Raw genomic sequence first — 14,576 nt, 5'->3', positions numbered from 1 at the left:
CAAGGCAACCTCTGATCTTTTTTTTTTTTTTTTTTTTGAGTACTGATATTTGAACTCCATGGCTACGCCTCTTCAGCCATTCCACCAGCCCTTTTTTTGTGTGTTGGGTTTTTTCGAGATAGAGTCTCAAACTATTTGCCCAGGCTGGCTTTGAACCACAATCCTCCTGATCTCTGCCTCTTGAGTAGCTAGAATTACAGGCATGAGCCACCGGCAACCTGGTCTTTTACTCAAGTAAAAATCTTTTCCTGCCTGGGGAATTTTTTCCAACTATTTCCTACAGTCAAAAAGTCACTTTTGAGCTGGGCACCAGTGGCTTGGTTTTCCCCATCCTGTTCCTCTGGCACCCAACATCTGCAGCCCTCGCTCTGCTCAGAGGGGCTGTTGGTGGGTCAGGGAGTGGGTGGGGTAGAAAGATAACTTTGACTGTGAGAGACTTGTGATATCAGATGGCTTGGCTTGGTGCTCAGGGTAGATTCTTTCACCTCACTCTCTGGGTGCAGCAGGAGGTAACTGTGATGGATCGATAATTCCCACAGGGTCACGTGGTAGTGGGGACTCAGAGTCTGCCAGGCCTTCTGTACACAGCATGCCACTTCCCCTATCACGGTGCTGGCCAGCGCCACAGGCCTGACTCACCAGCCTGCCCGTGATTAGGAAACAGGAGACAGGAGAAATCAGCGGGCACCTGAGCTGAGCCCGTTCTCATAACTGTCCTGGGAGCCTGTGACAGACTCAGCCTCCCCGAGCACTCTGAGGAGGGTCTCACGGGAAGTGGGATATGTGCTGCAGTCTGAGCTAGCCTGCCTCCTGTCCCCGCCTGCCTGTAATGACTTGCAATTTCTGCTACTAACCTGTCTCCTGTCTGCTTTTCTGCCCTTGCTTTCTCAATGCAGTGATGGCCACAGGTAAGCAGGGTGGTTGTCAGGGAACCTTGTAACACCCCTCCTAGCCAGTCAACACCTCTCACCTTGAATTCCAAATATCCCTCTTGGTCAAACTAGTAGGGGATAAGGGTGGGCCAAATAACTGCAGCTGTTTCCTTGAATACACCCCCCACACACACACACAATATAATTTTAAGTATCTTTGAAGATGGAAGCTCTTACATCAGAGTCCCTGTGAGTCGTGCCTTCCTGGTATATTTCTAGAGGCAGAAAACCAATGGCCAGTCATACACAAAACCTCAGTGAGGGGCATTGGTAATTTTGTGGTTCCCAAGTCATAGTGACTTCCTGGAACTTCTGGTGGGGGGGGTCATTGTGACATACTGGATTTCATTAGCTATTTCTGGGAAACAAGCAGAGAATTTGGAGCAGAAAATTGGGTGACCTGCCTCTTGATCCAGCTTTGATTTCAGAGGTTAAGGTCTCTGGGCTCCCCTCAAGATCCCAGAAAGGCTTTCAAGTATCAGCCCCTTCAGACTGTGTCTGGCCTGTCCCCCAGGATTGTGTGCAGGAGTCCCCATGATGCTCTGTCTTCCTCCCCAGTCGCCCTCTACACCTCCATCTTTGGCGTGCTCCAACTACTCTGCCTGCTGACAGCCCCTGTCATCGGCTACATCATGGATTGGCGGCTGAAGGAGTGCGAAGATGCCTCTGCGGAGCCTGAGGAGAAAGACGCCACCCAGTGCGTAGGCAGGGCCATAGCCCAGTCCCTGGAAAAAGACGACTGAGTTGCATGTTAGGCAAGGCTAGGGTGGGCAGATTCGATTTTCCAGGCAGTAGGAAGGGCAAGAAAGGAGTGCTCTCAGTACTCTTGCAAACTCTTGACGTCGCTCACTGGCTTGTCCAAGCCCAGCTTGACCCGCACTCAGTCTTCCACTTCCTTATGGAAATTCTTTGATGCACTGAAGTTTGGAGGCAACAGAGGAAAGACCAGGGCCCCAGAATGGCCCCCAGTCCTTGGCATGCCAGCACCATGAGACTGTCTTAAAGCTACTTGCCTCCAGGGTTTATTCCACTCAGTTCAAGTAGTAAGCTGCTGTAACCAGATGTGTTAATAGGTTTGTTGATGATTGTGAGGCTCAACTAAGGTGCTGGAGCCCTGCTTTATGGAAGGGTTGGGCTCTAAGATCAGAGGATGAGTTAAACGTGGTCTTCTGTGACTCCACCTTAATATAATAAGCTGTTATTTATTGTATCAGGCCCAGCGCCAGGCACTTAACACACAATGCCTCAGTTCAGCCTCACAACACAAGAAGGAGGTGTGAATTAGTGTTGTACCCATTTTACAGATGAGGGGACTGAAGCTCGGTATTTGAGTTGTCTCCCTGAGGTCACAGGTCACATAGTTAGGAAGCGGTGGGCCTAGGACTCCCTGCATATCACCAAGCACTTGGCATTCTTTCTTGGATATCCCTGGGGTGTCGGTGTGGGAGGTGAGAATAGAATCGGTAGTAGTTAATCCACAAGAAAATAATTACAGCGAATGCTCTGTTACCTAGGTCAGGCTCTATAGCCAAGAGGTAATGTGTGCCCATCTCTGTCCGTCACCCTCTCCTGCCCCCCAGGAGGAAATCCATTTACTCTTTGGCTTATTACCTGGCATGTTACCAGCTTCCTGCAAGATTTGGGTGAACTCAGAGCTAATGGTGAAGTGAGGCTTTGCTGCATCCTAGCCCAAGGAACGTTCTCCTGCTTCCCTCCCCATCATCTGAGCTCAGTCTTCATTAAGCAATACGGTGTGTTGAGAACTGTTCCAGGTTTAAGACCCTCCACTGAGTTGCACATTCAGTGTTCAAATGAGATGGCCTTAAGGAGTGTCCCTAGAGCTGCTCTAGCCCAGACACAGCCCCTAGCTGTGCTGTGGTTGCTTGGAAGTCTTGCATCAGTTCACGTGTTGAGATGCCTGAGGCCTAACTTCTTGAGCTAGCCCACCTTCCTCCAGGGAGCCCCCCAGCTCCTCTGTGTACTCTGCTTCCACAGAGGCGAGAAGAAGAAGAAGAAGCGGGACCGGCAGATCCAGAAGGTTACCAATGCCATGCGGGCCTTTGCCTTTACAAACCTGCTGCTTGTGGGCTTTGGGGTGACCTGTCTCATTCCCAATCTGCCTCTACAGGTAGGTATGGGGAGAGGGAGAGGCCACATGAGGGATGGGACAATGAGAAGGAACATTGTTTAGAGACTAAAAAGTATGTGATATATCACAAAAAACATCAATAAAGCAAATATGACTTTTTATTCACTCAGTTTAATGGCCAGCTGCCATTATTGACAGAACTGCCACCTGCCAGGCTCTGTGCTCGATGGGAGGGTGAATGGGGAAGAAGACTTGGGCCATCTTTCACAAACTCTCTCTGTGAAAGCATATTGTTCTTTTTGGTCTTTTGGGCACCTTGCATACCATGAGTACTGCCACTGTCAATTTCTTGGAACCATGTGGGGTTGTAGCACAGTTACTTGTTTTGCATTAGCTCCAGCAGCTGGAGTCTGATGTCCAAAGCAAAGAAGTCTTGCCAAACTGGCATCTTCCCTGGCATGAGTGCCCATAGGGCCCCTGCCCTGGAGAGTGGAGAACACGATCATGACTTGGCATCTGGGTTCAAACGATTAATTTCTTTGCACAAAATTTCTTTACCTTTTGGTGAGACAGGGTCTCCCTATGTAGTCCAGACTTGCCTTGAACTCATGATCCTCTTGCCTCAGACTCCTGATTACAGCCATGGACCACCATGCCTGGCTTTGCACAGATTGCTGATGTTTTTGAAACCTGATTTGTTAAGGTTGTGAACAAGGTAGACTTTGTCACCTGCCTGGCCCCACCCTTTGGTCTGTGAAAGAATTCTAATGGTAGATTTTGGCCCAGTCCCCAAGTTAACACACTTGAAGGGAGGTAAGTGATTGCAGTCCTTCCTGATGGGCGTAGCCCAAGTCCAGATTGTATGGAGGAAGCAAGAGGCCCTTCCTGTTTACGAGGGGCCAGGTGTTGGGCTACATTGTGCACACAGGTGTGTGCATCCACAGGTACTATCGTGTACATGCCAACTCTGGGTGTACAGACCAGAGTAAGCTGTGGGCAACTTGCACCAGTTTCAGGTGCAAGTTTTGTTGCCCCAGGCATCCTCCCTGGCATCCCTTACTGCTCTGCTGTAAGACTGGCAGACCCTTGCCCTAACCATCCTGTCTGATCAAGAGGCAGTGCTCGTGGAGGACTGTCTGCTTTTTGTTCTACTGCATTCTCATTGAAGGACAAGTTGTGAAAAGGGAGCAAGGATTTTGAAGTGTCTGCATGTGCATGTGTGTGACATACAGGCACAGCCCTCTTCAACACTGCCAATGGCAGCCCCTTCCCTCACCACTACCCACATTCCTGGAAGCTGCTAAGCAAGATGGCAGGGCTGTGTATAAAAGACACAAAGGACAAACACAGGGTCCTGGTGGCAAAGCGGATGCTCTGACGCCTCTCAGGGATCATTAACTAACAATGGCTTCTCAGAGCTTGCTAAGCCTGGCAGCGGTAGCCTTCCCAGGGAAATACCCAACCCTCTTCTCCACCAGAAGTCTGCAGTAGAGCTTTGCTAAGGAGAGGAAACCAGCCGCCTGCCAGTAGGGCCTGAGTAACCAGGCAGAGAAACTTCTGGGCAAGTCCTCAAGGGAACGAAGACAGGAGATCAAGGTCAGGGTTAGCAATCTCCTACTCAGTGCTGTGCTCTGGGTGGGCCTTGGGGACTGGAGAGAAAGATCCCTGACCTGTGTAGCATTAGCAGATGTCCATGGTACAAATACCGTGTCATGACTGACTTCAGGCTCCCAATATGATGTCATTGGAAGGAGGTGGAAAGAATAACCCACCATCATGAGCTGGTTTCCACCCTGCACACACAGTAGACATAAGACAGAGCACAGACCATAGGAAAACATAGTAAAAGGATTAGGAAGTGACAAAGTTAAGTAGTCATTACCTTCATTTTAACAATCTATTTAATTATAAGTTCATACAAGTTAATTTTTAATACTGTGTTTAACAACTGGCCTCATAATTCCTGAAAATTCAGTAGTCAGCTCTGGAGAGCTGGCAGCAGACAACTCCAGGTTGCTTCCACTCCTGTGACCCTGGGAACTGGAGGTGGGGACAAAGGAGGGCCCTGGGGTCTCCTGCTCACATTCTGCTCTCCCTCCCTCAGATCTTCTCCTTCATCCTGCACACGATCGTGCGAGGATTCATCCACTCTGCTGTGGGGGGCTTGTATGCTGCTGTGTAAGTCCCTGAAGTTGGGGTAGTCTGGTGGGTGAGGGGAATGCATGATCTGTGGAGGCTGCTGTGGGACTGAAACCCTGGACTGGGCCAGCCTGTCCCAGCATCAGACAACAGGTACCAGGATTTCTACTGGCTGTGTCGGGGAAGGCCACACCTGGCAGCAGGTGGATCATGGGCAAACAGTTGAGTGCCCATGAGCCTTGGTATTTAATATGAAGCCAGTCCCTCAGGTGGGGTCAGTGCCCCTGTACCAGTCATTAGGGCCCCAGGGGCCACTGCTCAGCTGAGTTCTGGGGCCGCCCCTGGCTGCTTATTGGGACAAGGCTGGGTTCTGGCTGCCTGAAGCTAAATATTGAAGTTCACATGGTCTTCAGCATGGGCAGTGACTGAGCCCAGGATGTGCCAGGCTGTCCTTTCCCAGGGCCTTAAAGGGTCCACTGCTGACCACAGCCTTCTTGGCCCCTGGTTGAAATGAAACAGCATCTTTTTCCAAGAGACTGCCCAGCTGTTCCTCCTCCTTTGACCCAGGGCTGCTTGGCCCCAAAACTGGAACTCAAACACCATTATCCACTGTCTCTGACCTTGAGGCCAGCTCATTCCTTGATGGAAGCCCCTTCCGTCTCTGGGGTAGCAAAGCCTGATGTTCATTGAAACCTAACCCAGAACTCCCTCTTCCAGCAACAGCATCCCACGGGGGTCATTCCAGGTCTGCTTGTCCCCCGCCTTCCCCCCCCCAGGCCTGGAGGAAGTTGTGGCTGCCCTGGCAGGGTGTGAGGGAGTCGGGCAAGAGCTGTGATGCTGAGTTTCCATGATTACACAATGCTCTTTGGAGGAGGGTACAGCAGAGCCCAGCCCAGCCTCCAACCTGCTCCCCGGGCACGTTTCCCAAGCCACAGACTCCTGCTGGCACCACACTTTCCACTCAACTCCGCCAGACACCCACAGGCCCAGCGCACATCTGGAGGGGGGGGACCCTTCCCAGAGTTTGGGGCTTGGGCTGGTCCAAAACAGCAACTATAGAGCCGCTCAGCAGAAAGTAACTCTGAGCCAGCACCCAACTGTCCTGAGGCTGTTCCTGCCTCAGGCAGGCACCCAAAGCACTGCTCTGGGATTCCAGCACACTTCAGCTGGGCCATGGTAGGTTGGGAAGCCTAGGAATGGCACAGACTGTGACAGGTCTTGATTGCCCCAACAGGTACCCGTCTACACAGTTTGGCAGCCTCACAGGACTGCAGTCTCTGATCAGCGCACTCTTTGCCCTCCTACAACAGCCTCTGTTTCTGGCCATGATGGGTCCCCTCCAAGGAGACCCTCTGTGGGTAAGAAGGGTCAGGGGACAGTGATCGTGGGCATCTCTCCACTCTGCTGTCTGGGAGCTGGGAGGCCTCACTTGGGCTGGAGTCCCAAGCGTGGGCCATTTGGGAACTTTGGTTAGAACAAAGACAGGGTCCCTTTGTGAATGGTGGCCAGGCAGGAGGAGAAACAACCTCTTTGAACCTGATTTGAGGTAAATAGAAGAGATTTCCTATAAATCCTGCCAAGGACTAGGATTCGATTCTTTTTTTTTTTTTTACTTTTGGTGGTATTGGGGTTTGAATTCAGGGCCTCATGCTTGCTAGGCAGGCCTTGAGCCACTCTGCCAGTCCTGTTTTGTGTTGGGTTTTTTTGAGATAGGGTCTCACAAACTGTTTGCCCAGGCTGGCTTTGAAGATGATCCATCTGATTTCTGCCTCCTGAGTAGCTAGGATTACGGGCGTGAGCCACTGGCACCTGGCTTCAAGAGCCAGGATTCTTAACAGGTTCCATGGGTTGTCCCAATCTCAGCTTAGGCCCTGAGGGCTGCTGCTGAGTGGCCTGTGGAGAACCAGGAAATTTAGATGCTGGAATGTGGAGTGATGAGCCTTGGGACCTGTTGGACCTTCCTGGTTCATTTTTCATTGTCTTCTCCCGTGACCACCCCCTCTCCCAAACCTGAATGTGCAGGAGCGTGCTGAGCTGGGCCCTGCTGACCACAGCCCCTGCCCCCTGTCATGGCCTCTTCTTCCTGCCTCTCCAGGTGAACGTGGGACTGCTGATCATGAGCATGCTAGGGTTTTGCCTGCCCCTCTACCTGATCTGCTACCGGCGCCAGCTGGAGAGGCAGCTGCAGCAGAAGAGGGAAGATGACAAGCTGTTCCTCAAGATCAATGGCTCATCCAACCAGGAGGCTTTTGTCTAGTGCCACCACCTCACAGCTGTGGCCTCCTGCTCATGCTTCAGTGACTGACCGAGACACTCCTCCCCACCCCAGAGGACCCCACCCCCCAGGATCATCTCCTTCGCCACAATGGAGTCCTCATCCTTCACAGGGCCCTGGTCCTGCTTTGGAGCTCCATGGAGGAAAGACAGGAGAGAACCCAGGACGGGCGATTTTCCTCTGCTGGAAGCATGGCTGCCCTGGCCTTGCTCTAACCCCCAAGGGACGCTGGGCCTTAGGTCTCCCGTGTTGCCTGCAGGAGGAGCCCAGGGCACACTCAGCAGGCAGGCTCTCTTTCTCAAGGGTCTGGATTCTGACTCTCGCCAAGGCAGAGGTGCCTGCTGTCCACGCCCTGCCACATGCCCCTCGGCTGCATGTCCATCAAGCACGCCTGCCCGAGGACAAAGGCCTGCACTGACTGCATCCCCTTGCCTGGCCCCTCACCTCCTCCCCTGGCCAGTCTGAGGCTGCCTGAGGAAGGAAGGACCCGCTTCCTGTTGTTGGTGCTAACCCCTTTGTAATCGCAGCCCCCTGTGGCCTGTCTGTGGCCAGTCCTCTCATTGGTGGCCTACAGAGAATCATCCCCCACCACCACCACGCCCCGGCTCACAGCCTGGGGAGAGGTTGAAGGGCAGGATGGGAAGACAAAGACTCAGGAGTCATGGACAAGGCTGATCGGTCATAGCTCACCTCCCTTTGTGGATGAGTGGAGCACATTGCCACTGCCACTCTGGGTTCAGTCTGCGACCTGAAGGGAATTAAAGGGGCGCCACCAAGTTACCCCACTATACACAACTGTTTTTGTGGGGCAGAAATAAGGCTGTGGTTGACAGACATGGAGCAGAGAAGTGGGTTGGTGAGGGACAGAGGTGTGTGTTCCTGTGGGGTGTGTGTGTATATGTTGGTGTGTGTGAGATGATGGTGGGCTCTAGAGTCTGCTCTTACCCCACTAACTAGACCAAGAGCCAGCCTGGTCTGCATAGGCCCAGAACCTGAGAGTCAGCCTTGCACATAGCCAGAAGCTTGTCCAGGGCCGTGAGGCCACAGCACCCCCTGCTGGTAGACTCATCAGGGCTCTGGAGCTGTTCACATGGGAGAGGCCAGACCTACCTGGCTTACCAACCCTCCCACCTTGACAGTCTCCAGAAATGTGTCTGAGACTTATCAGAGTGCCAAAAGGGGTAGGTTGATTTTTTTTTAGGCATATAGTTGTTTTCTCAAGTTTTATGGGACTTCTTTTTATAAAGCAATAAATCCACTTTCCTCCTGGTAAGGGATGACCTAGCATCAGCTGACTGCTGTATGTGCCTGTTTTGAGCTTGAGAGGAAAAGGCAGGACAGGATGTTCTACCATTGACCTCCCAAGCTGTACCTGGCTGCTCACCATTTCCTTGGGTGACTTGTCTGGGGAGCAACAGGGGGCCAGAAAAGACCTTACAGCCCCACCTAGACAAATTCAGCTTCACAGAAGTGTTGTCTGCTCCCTTCTGTCCGTCTCAGCCAAACTGGCTAATCTTGATCCCTTCTCATTGTCTACACAGATGTCCTGTCGCTGTCCCACAACCTCTAGGGTTCCTCCTGAGCACAGGACATGGGATGACCCCAGAAGAACCATGGGCTCAGAGAACAACATCAGTATGTGGCTGGGGGATAGAGAAGAGAAAGGGACAGACCCAGGCCAAGTTGAAGCTCCACAGTAACAATGAACCACCAGATCTCGGCTCTGGTCTGCTCAAATGTTAAAAATCACAACCGCAAAAAACTGGGGATATAGCTCAGTGGTAGAGCACACGTTTAGCATGTGCAAGACCCCGAAAAGAACTGTCTTCACATTTTCAGAACACTGGCCTGTGATGGTTTAATGTTTAGTCTGGTTTTAAAATAGTCTATATGGGAAATGCTGAGTTAAAGTCAAGCAGATTTCTTCACAGCAAGCACAGCACTTTGCCACACTGTAAGCATCATGGTTGTCCAAGAAGGGATGTGGCACTGGGTGTTGTGGTGTACCTTTGTCTGTAATCCCAGCACTGAGGTAGGGGGGCTGAGGCAGAAGGATAGGGAGTTTGAGGCCAGCCTGAGCTACATAGAGAGACCCTATCTCAAAAACAAACCAAAAAGAAGGGATGTGGCATGCTGCTAAGGCCTGGCTGTAACCACTTGAATTATCTCCCCCCTGTGACCTGATGACCACCTGCTGCTGAGGCTCCTGGGGTCTTAAAATTGTGGACTCCAGATCTTTTTCTGCCTTGGTTCTGTTGCCACCAGGGTTTGGTACTGGTGGAGAGGAAGGCAGTTTGGAGAAATGCTGACTGGCAAGGTCTCTTGTAAGCTAGGAACATTGAGGTTAGACAGATACGGCTTGTGCTGTCCTCTGCAGCACCTAGGCCCAGCAGCCTTTAGGGTGTGGCAGTTTAAGGGAAAATGCTGGCATTGGGAAAGTAGAAATGGGGGTGAAAAACAGGCCATAGCCAACAGTGCGGGAGGATTAGAGGCTCGAACATGGGAGTGGCAAACCAGAGGCCAGTCATAATTACCCTGACTTTGAAGTGTTGATAAGTTACATGTTTTCCTGTTATCATTGAATCATAGTAACAATCTAGAGTGAAATAGATGCTATGTTATCATCTCCATTTTACAGTTGGAAACACTGAGGCTCAGAGAGGTGGAGTAGCTTGCCCAAGATTAGAACCAGGACTCAAATGTAAATCTTATGTCATCAGAGCGGCCAAAGCCCTGTAGACTAGGACATCGCACTCAGACCTGCAGCTCCAGAGGCTGCCAGGCCATTAGTCGGGTGGCAACAGCCTGAGGAGGGGGAACAAGTTCAAGTATGGTCTCCATTTCTTGGATCCAAGGTTTCCTCAGGAGTAGACTGAGTTCTACTTGGTAGAATCATTTGAGTCCTGAAGGTTGATGGGTTACCTGGGAGTGCAATGCCTGGTCACCCCAGTCTCAAAATGGAGTGCCTTAAGATGAGGATGGGACCACAGGGTGGTCACAGGCAGGGTGCCAAGTGGCCATGCCTTCCATTCTTTCCCCTTGTCCTCCAGGGTTGGGAGTGAGGGAGAGGAAGGCACGGAAATGATGTCCAGCCTTGTGATTTCAGAGTGAGGCCAAGGACAAGACCAGCCTCAGGGACAGTGCTGGGACCCCCTCTGTAGTCTCTCTAGACCTTGGTCTGGGCATTCTTTGTGTATGACTTCCTCCAAGCCTTCTAGACTTCTATCTGCAGTTCCCCCTGCTGGGCCTGTGCACAGAGCCCCGTCCACCATGGTAAAGGCCAAAGACAAGGTGCAGGCCTTAGGGTCTCTGTTTCACTCCACGTCCCTTTCCCTCCTGTGCCAATATCGCCCTGGTCAAAAGAACAACAAACCCTTATCATGGCCCAGGCAGTCTGAGGGCATCGTATTGCCCTAGGCCCCAAAGACACCGAAAAAGGAAGGATAGCCAGTGTTGGAGTCATACAGGCAGGACTCTCCCAGATGGTAGCACAAATACTAAGTGGAGTTTTGGGGGTGTTTTTTGTTTTGAGACAGTTTTGCTATGTCACTGAGGCTGGTTTGGAACTTTCCATCCTCCTGGCTAAGTGGAGGTTTTGATATACTTCTTGGTTGTACAGATTTTAGCAGATACACATTCTGATAGATGTCGAGCAGGGACATCTAGAAGCAACCTGTGGTGAGGCGCTCCTTCAGATAACTCAGTTCTGCCTTTTCAACAGAGCTGGGCTTCAGGGGCCATTTCCATAGCAGTGTCTGCCCCCCTATACACACACACAATGGTTTCTTATGGGGTCTTTGGACAGCAAGGCGCCTTACCGTGCCTATTACCAGGGGCCCAACTTCAGAGTGGTAGCCCATTTTCCTCAAATATAGACCATGGGCTTAGGAGGGTAGAGCCCAGGACCGCCCAAAGCAAGAGATTGCTTTTCAGGCAGCAGCCCTTCCCTGGGATGGAGGGTCAGGGTAAGCAGGGGTGAACAAAGCTTCCCGAGTGTCACAAAGGTTCTGCATCCTTCATGAGGTCAGCCCGTCACAACTCTGGCCTCTCCCTGCCAGCATGGAGCCACCACCTGTGTTCCTTGGTCCCTAAAGTTAGTTATTCTCACTGTCCTGGGCAGATCCAAGACTGAACCAGGGACACTAGCAGCTCCCTGACCTTGACCCTTTTCAATACTGAAAAGATAGAGAAGAGCAGAGGTTAAGAACCTTAGGCAAGTCTTGAACCTCAGTTCCTGTCTATAAAATGGAGTCAACAGTGCCCTCCAAGAACAGCTAAGTGTACCGTGTCTGCATGGTAGTACACCTGGCAGTTTGTAGATATTCAACCACAGAAGGCATTATGAACTGGGAAGAGAGTGGACGGGCTGGAGGCATGGCTCAAGTGGCAGAGCGCCTGCCCAAAGAGTGTGAAGCCCTGAGTTCAAACTCCAGTATTGCAAAAAAAAAAAAAAAAAAGGCAGACAGCAAGTTTCTACCCTTACCTATATGATAGGACACTTACTTAAAATGACTCTGACCATGACTGGTGGCCATGGTAAGAATGGTAAGGTCTGTCCCTGCTGACCCCACTCCCCTTAGAGAGCTCCTGTCTCAGCAAAGCCTTAAGAAGTCATTCACTGACCACTTTTCTTTTATATCTTCCCCATTTTGGCAAGAGACTTGGCCAAAAGGTGTCGCCAGATCATCTCTAGATGGTGGGCAGGTTTATATTGAGTGGGGTGACTCCTGTCCCAGTTATGGGGCCAGCACCTCCACACCATCTCTTTGGACAACTGCTTGGCTGGGTTTCTTAACTCTGTGTGTGTGTGTGTGTGTGTGTGTGATGTGTCCTGGATGTGTTGGGGTGTGTACATATTTAGAGCAATGTGTAGGAACTTGCCCATGTGCTGCACCACCTGGATGAAGAAGGAATGGACCTAGCCTCGCTGCATCCCTTTCCGTTTCTAGAAGGAGCATATGGGCAAGCCAGATCCAGGGTCCAGGGTCCAGCCCAGGCTTCAGAGTGGTGCCTGAGGGTGAATCTGTTCCCTGTGTTAACTAGGGTGACACAGTGTCACTGCCAACTCAGCAGTTGACCCTGGCTCCTCCCTGCCCCTTTGCAGTTCCTAGCACCTGGCATACTCCTTGGCACATGGTAAGCACTCAATAAACATATGCTAAGAATGACTAAGAACTGCTTCCTCTGTGTTTCCTGTCTCTCTCCCTGGATCACATATCTCTTACCCAAACTCCCTGTCACCTTGTCTGATATGTGCTCCCTGACTCCACCCCTCCTTTGGCTGCATTAACTCCTTTGGCCTTCTGCACTGCCCTTTGAAGCAGGTGGACAGGACAGAGGAAGGAGCCTCCTGGTGGAAAGCCCAGGGCTGCTGCTGAATCCGGGTTTCAAAGGGAGCACTTCTTTGCGCTTCCTCCTACAGGCTTCCCATCAAGCTAGCCACAGCAGGGAGACAGATTAAGTCTGGGGAGTTCCCCTCTGAAACAGTGGGGGAATGAGGAAGTAGGTGGGTGAGTGGTCTGCTTGTTGTCTGAGGCCTGGTCCCTGATCCTGCTGGCATGGAGAGGGCTTAAGGCCCAGGGAGAGGTGGCATGAGGTGGGACTGTCCACTCAGGAAGAAGGGAGAAGCAGGGGTCCCTGCAGCCAGGGCACAGAGATGCCAGACAAATATCCCTGGTGGCTGCTCCTTGTCAGGACTACAAACTCAGAAGCTGAGCTCTGCTGACATCTCTTTGTTGTTCCCTTTCATTTCTCCACTTGTGATGGAGACGGCTCAAAAGATATTTCTCCAGGATAAGGACAGCTACTGCATAAGTTCTGTGGTCAGACAGGGACAACTAGACCTTGACCTCTATATCAGGGAGGCAAGAAGACTTGTGGGGACATGGAGACCACAGCTCCCATCTAGGGGGACAGCCCAGACATAGCTCCAGCTATTTGCTACCATGTAGAGATGAGCCCCGTGTTGCTAGATCTGATTTTTTTCCCCAAGAGAAGCTAGAAGCTGAGTTTTACATAAAATATCCTCCCTTTAAAATGTTGGCTCAAAAGAATTTTTAAGAAAAATATCACAGCTGCTCGAATCATTTTTAACCCTATGTAAGTCAAACACTGTCTGAGGTAGGGAGAGGGGAGAGGATGAAGTGGTTGGTATCCTCTGCCCAGCAGGTGGTCCCCCACCTGCATTAGGTTGCCTGTGGGGGCTGGAGCCCCTTGCTTTTTACTTTTGTCTCCCCTAGCCTGGTTCACAATGAATGCTATCAGAGAGAGCATATGGCTTAAACACTCTAGCTCCTGAGTGGAACACAGTCCCTATTTAGGGACAGGCAATTGTCAGGGAAGCTCAGACCAAGCCAGCTTGTCCTCACAGGCCCAAGTCTCTGCCTGAAGCCTGGCCTACTCCTGTACCCAGAAGAATGAGGGGTACCACTACACCCAGCTTTTTCTCTTCCTTCCTTCCTTCCTTCTTACCTTCCTTCCTTCTTCTCTTCTTCCCTCTCTCTCTCCCTCCTTCCTTCCTTCCTTCCTTCCTTTTCTCACCCTCAGCTGGCTCTGTTCTTTTGCCTGGTATCTGTCTCCCCACCAGAACAAATGTTCCTTGAAAGTTGGCATGTGCCCTGCCTTGGTCACTGCTATACCTCCTGGCATGGAAGAATTACTCAGTAAATATTGTGGGAATGAAATTTTAAAAAGCAATAGGTGCCAGGTACCAGTGTCTCACACCTGTAATCCTAGCTACTCAGGAGGCAGAGAGCAGGAGGATCGTAGTTTGAAGGCAGCCCAGGCAAATAGTTCACAAAACCTTATATCAAAAAAACCCTTCACAAAAAAAGGGGTTGGTGGAGTGACTCAAGGTGTAGGCCCTGAGTTCAAACCCCAATACAGCAAAATTTTTTTAAAAAGATAGGCAAACAGAAATAAATGGAAAAGAGGCTGAGAGCTGGGCAGGAGGATCAGTGACTTTGAAGGCAGTTAGCAAGACCCTATCTCAAAAACAAAAAGGAAGCTGGATGCTGGTGGCTCATGGCTGTAATCCTAGCTACTTAGGAGGCAGAGATCAGGAGGATCAAGGTTTGAAGCCAGCCCCAGGCAAATAGTTTGCAAGACCCTATCTTGAAAATATTCAACAGAAAAAAGGGCT

General features: G+C 51.1%; 2 protein-coding genes across 5 annotated transcripts in view; both read left to right on the top strand.

Annotated features, from left to right (window-relative positions):
* Nucleotides 1-8,722, top strand: part of Slc43a2 (solute carrier family 43 member 2) — a 38,158-nt gene extending 29,436 nt beyond the window's left edge. For 2 of the 4 annotated variants that reach the window (XM_074046567.1, XM_074046566.1), the window contains exons 9-14: nt 897-908; nt 1,491-1,629; nt 2,928-3,060; nt 5,126-5,199; nt 6,395-6,518; nt 7,256-8,722. In XM_074046567.1, the coding sequence (XP_073902668.1) occupies nt 897-908; nt 1,491-1,629; nt 2,928-3,060; nt 5,126-5,199; nt 6,395-6,518; nt 7,256-7,417 (644 nt within the window). In that variant the 3' untranslated portion in view covers nt 7,418-8,722. The remainder of the gene's footprint in view (nt 1-896; nt 909-1,490; nt 1,630-2,927; nt 3,061-5,125; nt 5,200-6,394; nt 6,519-7,255) is intronic. The other 2 variants (XM_074046568.1, XM_074046569.1) reach the window with 1 other exon arrangement.
* Nucleotides 7,810-14,576, top strand: part of Pitpna (phosphatidylinositol transfer protein alpha) — a 52,882-nt gene continuing 46,115 nt past the window's right edge. The window contains 1 exon segment of the mRNA XM_020157910.2: nt 7,810-7,938. Within this exon segment, the coding sequence (XP_020013499.2) occupies nt 7,810-7,938 (129 nt within the window).

This window comes from Castor canadensis, chromosome 11, assembly GCF_047511655.1.
Source record: "Castor canadensis chromosome 11, mCasCan1.hap1v2, whole genome shotgun sequence".
NCBI lineage: Eukaryota > Metazoa > Chordata > Mammalia > Rodentia > Castoridae > Castor > Castor canadensis.
Note: the sequence above shows the minus strand (reverse complement) of the source record. Positions and strands in the feature narration are given on the sequence as shown.